Here is a 9,334-nt window from a genome sequence, read left to right as displayed (position 1 = left end):
GAAGGAGAGATGTTCCTGAGCACAGGAGCCAGCAAGAACGGCCCTCAGGGAGCCTGGCAGAAGGAAACTCAAAGACCCTGCCCAGGGTACAACAGCCCCCAGACAGAGGTTCCAACGGCCCCCGGCCCCTGCTGGGAAGGATTCCCCTTGAATGAGAACAGGATCCTGAAGTCTCCAAGGGACAGAGCCTGAGGATTCAAGGCCTTTGACCACATAGTCTCTGCAGTCTCAGAGGCGTCCCACATGTGCCTGCCCAGTGCCCTGCCTGGCTGTCCCTCTCAGCTGTAGGAAGCCACGACACTGCAGTGAGCAGAATCCAAGGAAGAAAATAAAGAGAACTAAGGAGGGAACCATGTATTCTTAGAATATTGGAGAAGGGAGCAAGGCGCTCCATGGCACGCCGCCTAGAGAGTTGTGGGCCCCTGAGAAAACCCTGTGCTGGTGGCTCCATAAAATCTAGGAAAAGAAACCTCAGAACAGACGCGTCTCCTTCGTCTGCAGCCTCCTCTCCCCTGGTATGGCGCATCCTCTCACCTTGTCTCCCTTCTCACTAGAGCCAGCTTTTAGGGAAGGAGCTGATGAAATGATGAAAACATTGCCATCAGCTGTAAATGACCAGCCAGGTCTCTGCGAAGGACCTCCCAGAGGGCTTTGCCTGTTTGTAGGAGGCAAAGTCTGCTTCTGTTGCCTTGGAGCAAAAAATAAATAAAAATAAAAATAGACCCAGTCTAGGAAGAATTCGTCTTATGTAGAGGTTTCTCCTTAGTTCCTAAAATTTTACCATCTGGGTAAGGAACATTGTCTCGGGAGACTTTTAGGGGGTTTACCACTGGATAGGGGGAAGGGCGGCTGCCTCCTCGTGTCCCTGTTCTGAAACCAAGTCCCGTGAATGCTGGGCAGTGGCCCGTACAGAGAGCCGAGTGGATACACCCCCCTCGTGTTCACATGCAGAGGTCATCTTCAATGCCATTAAATGATCGAGCACCCTGCATATGTCAGGGGTTCTGCTAGGCCTTGGGAAAGTGAGCTACTGAGTGAGCTATGGTCTGTACCCTGAAGGAGCTCACCGTGTGGTGACAGAAACACAGACCCAGACAAGGAACTTATAAGGACACCTGACAAGTGTGCCAGCAGCCAACATGTGTTAGACACCTGTTACAGTGTGTGTGGCTTTGGGCCCTGAAGATGGAGATAGTAATCCACATGCACCCAGCCACCGTCACCTCAGAGAGCGAAGGGAGCACAGCGGGTCTGATGCAGAGCTCGAGTCAGGGCTAGGAGGGATGTAAAGGAGAAGCCACTGGGGACTGGTACTGAGCGGGGTGGGGCTAGGGGAGCGCGGCAGGGAGGACCTAGGTTTGTACCTGAGAAGAACTTGCGTGCTACCAAACCTGGCAAAAAGCAGAAAAGCAGCAGGGCCCCAAGGTCAGAGTGAGGCAAGGCAGGGAGACTCCACCCTCAACACCATCCAGTTTGAGGAGGGCACCCCAGCCTGGCAGCACCGGAAGTTCAGTTCAGCATGTATCTCGCAGGGTGACTGAGAGGGGAGCGGCCCAGTTTGAATGTGCTGGGACTGGGCCCTGCTCTCAGAACTGCTCTCCATCTTCCATGGCTCACATTCTGAGGCCCATTCCTTGTTCAGGGTTGTATAGGCCAGGCCCACCCTTCATCTCCACTTTAGCCCTTCCACTTTGCAAAGAGTGGTTATGGTCAGTCACCACCTCTGCAGCCTAGGCCAGAGCCAGCTCCTGTAGGTCTGGGGTGCAGGCTGGCCAGCTCCCACCCTGGAGAGGCTGGATGGCCTTGGCCATGCTCCATATTCACTCGCTTTCTCCACCTCCTTAACCAAAGCCCAGGAACACTCCCAAGGACTCCCACAGCCATGGCCAGAAGATTGGAGAGCTGGGCTTGGAAGACTGTGTGCTTCTAAGGCCTGAAGTGTCAGCAAGTCACTGTCCTGCTTTTAAAATAGACAGCATGAAACCTCTTGAGCCAGGACCAAAGAGGCCCTCCCTCCCTGCGGGATGGGGCGAGCCCGTGCCATGGGCCTTCTGCAGAGTTCACACACCACCCAGTCCCCAGGCTCATCTGCACCCCCAGCCCATTCAGAAATGAGGCGCCACAGAACCTGACACCCTGGTCTCCCTCCCTCTTCCTCCCCATCAGGCACCCAGCTGGAGAAGCTGATGGAGAATATGCGAAATGATATCTCCAGCCACCCTCCTGTCGAGGGCTCCTACGCCCCACGCCGGGGAGAATTCTGCATTGCCAAATTTGTAGACGGAGAATGGTAAGCCACTGGGATCCAGAGCAGCAGGACAGCAGCAGGTCTGTCCTCGTGACACTGGCCTACAGCTAGACTTCAGGCATTAGCCTCTGTGGTCTGGTTTTCACTGAGATGTTGCTGACCTTGGCCAGCTCTCCAGGGTGGCCCTTTTCATTGCCCATAGCCCATCTTGGGCCTGTGCTTTAGCCTGTGATTTTCCTGCAGTCCAGCCAGCCTCTGGAGTACAGAAGTAGTGTCCCTCCATCTCTCTCCTGGGATGCTCTTGGGGGAGCCCTGGCTGGCTGGGGCTCTCCGACACACCCCTCACCCTGCACAGGGAAAAATGATGTCTCAGTAAACCCAGACCAGCCGCCCAACCCTCCACCCCAACTGTCTGGGACATGAGCAGCCTCACAGGCTGCAAGAAGGTCACTTACGTCTGATATACCAAGGGTAGGGCCCATGGCCTTCCCAGGGTGACGAAGTGACTTGGATGTGTTCCCTGCTGCGGCCTCCCAGACAGATCTGCCGGCTAATTACAGCTGCTGTTCAGTGTGCCGGGTTTAAACAGCAGACATCAATCTAGTCGTTAGTCTTGTTGCTTTATGCCCCAAGGACACATTAATCTGCTCCACATGCTGCCCCTCCCCCTCCCCCTGCTCCCAGCTCTGCTCTGATTCCATTAGATGGTGACCACAGTGCCCCAAGGCCGAGACTTGGTGGAGTCGAGAACTGACTGCCCTCTGTGACACCCATGGGTGTGCTCCGGGAGCCCTGGGCAGAGAAGTGCTGTGCTCTCTCCCCTGCCATCACTAAAGCTCCAGGGGGGCGACTCCCCAGGGCCGTCCCTTGAGCTCTGCGCATGATGCCGTTGCAGGTACCGGGCCCGAGTAGAGAAAGTCGAGTCTGCTGCCAAAGTGCACGTCTTCTACATTGACTACGGCAACGTGAGTGTGGGGGACCGTGAGGTGGACAGGGTGGCAAGGGGGGCCCCAGTGGCTGCCAGGGGCCGTTCGACACGGTCAGGGCCATCCGATCTCTCGAAGGTCCCTCCAACCTTTGGACGCCCTTCCTGACAGAACATGTGGGCATCACTACTGTTTGTACAACAGGCCATGACCCCTGAGTGGCCAACAAAAGTGGCATCTCTGGCCAGAGGCCCGTGAGCACCAATAGTTAGTTCTGTCCAGGCCCTAAAGATGAGTGCCCGGCCACACCCAGGGTTCCTCTTCAGCCTGGCTTCTCTGAAGAGTGGGCCCAGGAAGACCCTCTACAGCTCCTGGTCTCCATACCCATCGTGGTGTTTCTCCCCTCTGCTAATCAAGAGCCCATCCCAGAACCAAGGTTTTCTGGGAAAGGACAATTACAAGGTAGCAGAGTAGGAGAAAAACCCCTCAGGCTGGACCCTCGAGTCTGTTGACAGTCTGTTGACAGTTCCCGCAGTATTCCCTGGGGGCGTGGCAGCAGACAGGAGACTTGGTTCCACTGAGCTGCTCCCCTGAGCTGTGGCTGCGGCTGGCTGTGATCATCTACTTTCCTCAAAGACGAGAGGATCAGTCGGCAGAAAGTCAGTCCCTGGGAATACTCAAAGAGTCCCTGCCAGGCTGGGGCCTGCGCCAGACCATGGGCAAGCCAGGGGCTGCCAGGACCCTCACCTTGGTGTGCTCTCCTAGCCTGTGGAGCACCCCCTGGCCCGTGGGAAAGTGGTCAGGGAACCCCTAAAGGGAAGGCATTGGAAAGAAATGGAAACAGTGATGAGAGTTTGGTTATCAAATTGATTATTTTAGTGGGAGCCAAGGTAGAGAGGGTGAGTCACAGCTACCTGCCTGCTGCAGGGGCCAGCGTGCCATGTGCCTCCCAAGGTTTCGCTGACGGGACAAGCCTATGCGTGTGGCTCAGTGGAACCAAGTCGCAGGGGAGCAGGGAGCCCCTGAGTTAGAGTTCCCAGGGACCTGGCTACAGGGACTTATCCTCTGAGAGCAGGAGGGCATCGAGTGTGTGATGCTATTGCCTGGTGTGTCCTTTACAGAGAGAGATCCTGCCGTCCACCCGCCTGGGTACCCTGCCTCCTGCCTTCAGCACTCGTGTGCTGCCCGCTCAAGCCACGGAGTATGCCTTCGCCTTCATCCAGGTGCCCCAAGATGTGAGTCAGTGCATCTTCCCTCCTCTGAAGGGGACTGTCCAGTGACACTCAGCCACCCCTGCATCCCTCACAGGCTGACAGGAGAAGATGGAGACAGTGATGGGTGGTTTGTTAGTAACAGACTCAAGAGATGGGAGTGACCAAGGAAGTTCAGTGTCACAGAGGAGGTGGCATTAGAGCACTTGACCTAGTTCTTAAGAAATAGGTAGGCCTGGTGTACCAGGGTGCTTTTGAGCAAAAACTAGTCCACTACATTCAGGTCCCAGGGGCCTCACGGGCAGTGGCAGGAGATGAGAAGGGAAAAGTAAGTCAAGGTCTGGGGATCAAGGCCTTGTCTGCCCTGGCAAGCTTAGTCTTTGTGTTATAGCCGGAAGGGATTGTGTTAGGATTTTCAGCAGAAGCGTGACATGGTCAAAACTGTTTTTGAAAGTTACTTCCAGAACGGCTCCATAGTGTAGCTGTCAGCACGTCTGCTTTACACGCAGAAGGTCCTGGGTTCGCACCTCAGTGGAGCCATGGTCCAGGCCCCGGGGGCGCCAGGCCCCAGGCGCATGCCGCAAGCATGTGGAAGGAGACACCCCACCTTCAGAGATCCAGTTCTTAAGGGGAAACGGCAACATCCATAGGTCAGGGGTGGAAGTGGGGGGAGCGGAATTAAAGAGCGGGGACGGGAAGAAAGTTACTTCTGGTGGCATCATGGAAGAGTAGAGACTAGAAGGAATGGTTGGGGGACAATTGCAATTGAAGGTCCAGGCTAGAGACGACAGTGGCCTAGCCTGGGCCATGTGAGCGAGGTCTCAGAGCACCCTCAGAAGGGGTGGGAGCTGGGGAGAGGCGGAATCTAAGATGGTTTTTTATGCATGTGTATGTTGCTGTTGGCCAAGGTAAGAAGGACGAGAAGGCATAAACTAGGGGCTGTGGGAGCTCCATCCAAGGGCTGCATAGTTTGGAAAGCGAGATGAGGAAATCATGGATTTGAATGGCCGACGCCATGGAGTGTTCAAATGTGGAGTACGTGGATCATAGGGTGGGGAGGAGAGAGCGCTGGCCTTCCCACAGCCTGGGGAAGGAATGCGCCTCCAGAGGAGAGAACCCAGGCTCAGGATTGCAGACGCTGCCCACTTGCCAGGAGGGGAGAGCCGGTCTGCAGTGTCCAGCTCCCCAGGGAGGTCAGGGGCCCCTGTGGCTTCAGCAGCGAGCACCCTGGTGCTCAGAGCGAGAGCAGTCCGAACAGCATGGTTAGAGCTGCTCTCAGATGCAGGGTGCTGAGGAGCAAATGGTAGGATAGGAATCAGCACCATTCCTGCCTTTTTATGAAATTTACTGAGGAGCAGAAGAGAAACAACAGGAGACAACGTTGACAAACTAGTTCCGGGGGACGACAGCCTGTGGGGCTGGGGAGAGAACCTGAGATGACCGTGGAGGCAGAAACGAGGGCCGTGGGGGGCCGTGGGGGCCGCTGTGCTGGAGCGAGGCCCCGCAGACATAGTAGGGGTAGGGGCTGGACAGCAAGTGGAAGGTTACTTTGGGATGGAAAAAAGCCACTTTTCTTCAGGGACACAGGGCAGCTGGATGTGGGTACAGATGCAGGGGGTAGGAATGAGATGACGACATGCAGCTACGCTTGGAGGGGAGGGAAAGGACAAAGGGAGAGGGGGCACTTCATGCCCAGAGCCTGTGTCCTCCCTCACTGGGGTCTGAGCAGTGCGTAGGCTGCAGGCACCTCTGGGCAGACTTTCTTGGAGGTCTGTGAACAGGACCTGGGGTCCCCATGGTCATCCTTTGCTCACACGTAACCTCTCCCACTAACCTGGGTGTGTCCCTGCTCCAGGAGGATGCTCGGACAGACGCCGTGGACAGCGTGGTACGGGATATCCAGAACACTCAGTGCCTGCTCAACGTGGAACACCTGAGTGCCGGCTGTCCCCACGTCACCCTGCAGTTTGCTGACTCCAAGGGGGACGTGGGGCTGGGCTTGGTGAAGGAGGGACTGGTCATGGTGGAGGTGCGCAAGGAGAAGCAGTTCCAGAAAGTGGTATGTGATGTGGAGGCGGCCCCCCCTGTCTCCCATAGCTGCCATCACAGAGCGGGGCTGGGGACTGCATCAGGAGCCAGTGAGGGAACAGGGAACCCACCATCCTGCTGTTCCTTCTGGGGAAAGATAATGGGTTTCTGTTTGTTGGGGTTTCTTTTTTTAAAAAAGCTAATTACATCCCAAATTAATTGGCTGCAGGTTTGGCTAAGAATGCAGCTGCAAACTAGAGCGGAAAGTTTCCCTTTGCATGCACCCCCAGGTGACAGGCTAGAAAGCTTTACCAGCGGTGGCATGGACAGGGTCAAAGCCTGTCTGGCTTTCTGTCCCATTCTCATTTCCTTCTCTCTAACATACAACTTCCAAGTCCATAACCGGCTCCTAGCACGCAGTGCCGCCAGAGCCAGGAGGCAGCGCCGAGGCGGCTGAAGGGACTCCGCCACGGTACCCCTCCAGCCTGTTTGAAAAGCCCCAGGGCTCGGAGCAGGGCCTGAGTCCAGCCTCCACCGTTCCTGAGATGTCGGACCTTAGAGATCAGTCTTTTGAGGCCCGAGTCTCTCCTTCATGAGACGAGAGCCTTGCTGCTTCATAGGGTGGACCATGAGGATGGGGTGCTGATGCCTGGGACACCAGCTTGCACTGTTCAGGTGTCGATCATTAAGATTGGGTTCTGGAGACTAGCATCCCCTTCTGCTCAGCACCCCACTCATCCAAGTCCTCCCGGCTTCCCACCAAGCCACAGCTGAGGCCCCACGACACACCAGCCTCAAGGGACAGGCTGGTGGCAAGCTCACGCCCTCCTGTAGCACCACCTCCTAATGGCAGGAAGAGATTAGAGGGCGGCAGCAGCACCCAGCTGGTCCCAACGCTCCCCCTGAGAGGAGAGATGGGAGCGGCAGGGTTGAAGCCAGTGCCCCTGACTTTCCCTTCTCCCAGCCCCTCTTTGCCTTTGCTCTCCCCCATAAGGTGTCAGTGGTCTGTGGCTCCAAGGACTGCTTATGCAAGTTGATAATTCATTGGGAACAAGACCCCACTGTGAATTGCTCCCATGTCTCCTTGGGGACAGGAGAGACCTAATCTCCTAGTCCCTGGCGTGAAGACCCCCAGTTTCCTGAGATTATTCCTAGGAGTTAGCTTAAGTTTCCTTGTAGAACTAGAGATCTTAGTGTCCCTCATATGAAACTACCCATAATGTCTCTGGTGTCTAGAAAATTCTTTGGCCCACTCCCTAAGATAAACACTTAATGTGTTCATTGATTCATCTGTTCATTATTTCAGCAAACATTTATTGAGGGCATACATATCTCGGTGAACAAGAGACAACATTCCTGCCCAATGGAGCTTTCATTCAAGCATGAGGAGACGAGCAATAAAAATAAATACAATAAGTCAATGAAATTGAATGTTAGAGAAAATAGTAAAGGGAATCAGGTGTGCGAGGGGGGTGGTTGTAATTTTAAATGCAGTTATCAGAGGCCTCATTAAGATGATCCTTTTTGTCAAAGACTCGAAGGGGCAGGATAAGTAGCCAGGCGGACAGGAAGGGGAAGCGCATTTCAGGCAGACGGAGCAGCCGGCACAGCCAAGAAACAGCCAGGAGACCAACCTGACTATGCACTTCGCTTTTACTCTGAGGGAGCTAGGGACTCACTGAGCAGGGGAGGGATGTGGATGTGACCTGGGCATTCTGCAGGGTCACTCTGGTGGCCCGACTGTGAATACCCCCATCTTGACCAATCCCTCTCTCTCTCGCCCCTCCAGATCACAGAGTACCTGAACGCCCAGGAGTCGGCCAAGAGTGCCAGGGTGAGTTTTCACGTCAGGAGCCCCAGAAGGTGCTGCAAGAGGGGGTGTGGCCTTCGGGTTCCTGCAGGCCCCACCTCCCTGAGAGCCGTTTTCTGTTTTCTCACAGTTGAACCTGTGGCGCTATGGAGACTTCCGAGCCGATGACGCAGACGAGTTCGGCTACAGCCGCTAAGGAGAGAATCGGGTCCAGCCCCCACCCCGCACCGCTCACGCCAGCACCTCCTCCTCTGCCGGGACGGTGTTCCAGCTCCAGACCCCAAATCAGGGGTGTAGATTGGGTCCAGCTTTGCTTCGGTGTATAGAAATGTCTTGTAGGGCACCATCTGGACTGGGGTGGGGTGCAGGGAGCCTGAGGCTTTCAGGGGACGAGCCATTGTCTTCTGAGATGACGAGCATCGCTGTCCACAGACGCCCAACAGATTTTGTTTTTTTATTTGGATGGGGGTTTGTGTTTTTTTTTTTTTTTAATTGTCCTCAAATCAGGAAGAAACATGAAAGACTTTGTCCTAATGGAGGACATCATCCTGGTACCCGAGGCCAGCTGCCAGCTGGTACCCCACTTCTGTTCCAGACTGCCCTTCTTCCCAGCTCTCTGTCCAGCTGTTGATTACGTGATTTCTCTGATATGTCCATTCTCAAATGCCAGCGTGTCCACATCTGCCCCCTCACCAGTCCTCCCCTTTTCTGTATTTAAAGCTTTTAAGGCCCAATAAAATAGTACATGCTCTCTGCAGCCCGTACTGTTCGTGCTGGAGCCCAGAGCCTAGGATCTCGGCAGCCCCAGCCAAGAGACCTGGGCACTTGAATGACCCCCAGAGTCATCATCCACATGCACGGCCATCCCCCCAGGAACCTAGGCAGTCGGTGGGAGCAGGGCAGTTCTTCAGAGGTCTGAGCAGCTCCTAGGGCCTGGTGGGCATCACCTGACACCCTGGCCGCCAAACAGAAGGCTGCAGGTCTTCTCTTTTGACTCCTCAGTCTGGCCCCACTGCACACAGCTGCCCTCGAGGACCTTAGAGATTAAGAGCAGTTCAGCCAGGGGCCAGGAGGGACTCACTGAGCAAAGCAAGGTGATCTCCCTCTTCCT

General features: G+C 55.4%; 1 protein-coding gene across 1 annotated transcript in view; it reads left to right on the top strand.

Annotated features, from left to right (window-relative positions):
• Positions 1–8,980, top strand: part of SND1 (staphylococcal nuclease and tudor domain containing 1) — a 391,519-nt gene extending 382,539 nt beyond the window's left edge. Inside the window, exons 19-24 of the mRNA XM_006910547.3 lie at positions 2,167–2,290; positions 3,144–3,213; positions 4,296–4,409; positions 6,241–6,444; positions 8,203–8,247; positions 8,354–8,980. Coding sequence (XP_006910609.1) covers positions 2,167–2,290; positions 3,144–3,213; positions 4,296–4,409; positions 6,241–6,444; positions 8,203–8,247; positions 8,354–8,419 — 623 coding nt within the window. The 3' untranslated portion in view covers positions 8,420–8,980. The remainder of the gene's footprint in view (positions 1–2,166; positions 2,291–3,143; positions 3,214–4,295; positions 4,410–6,240; positions 6,445–8,202; positions 8,248–8,353) is intronic.
• The last annotated feature ends 354 nt before the right edge of the window (positions 8,981–9,334 follow it).

This window comes from Pteropus alecto, unplaced genomic scaffold (genome assembly GCF_000325575.1).
Source record: "Pteropus alecto unplaced genomic scaffold, ASM32557v1 scaffold22, whole genome shotgun sequence".
Classification (NCBI taxonomy): Eukaryota; Metazoa; Chordata; class Mammalia; order Chiroptera; family Pteropodidae; genus Pteropus; species Pteropus alecto.
The sequence above is the reverse complement of the archived record's forward strand: the minus strand, read 5'-3'. Positions and strand labels throughout refer to the sequence as shown.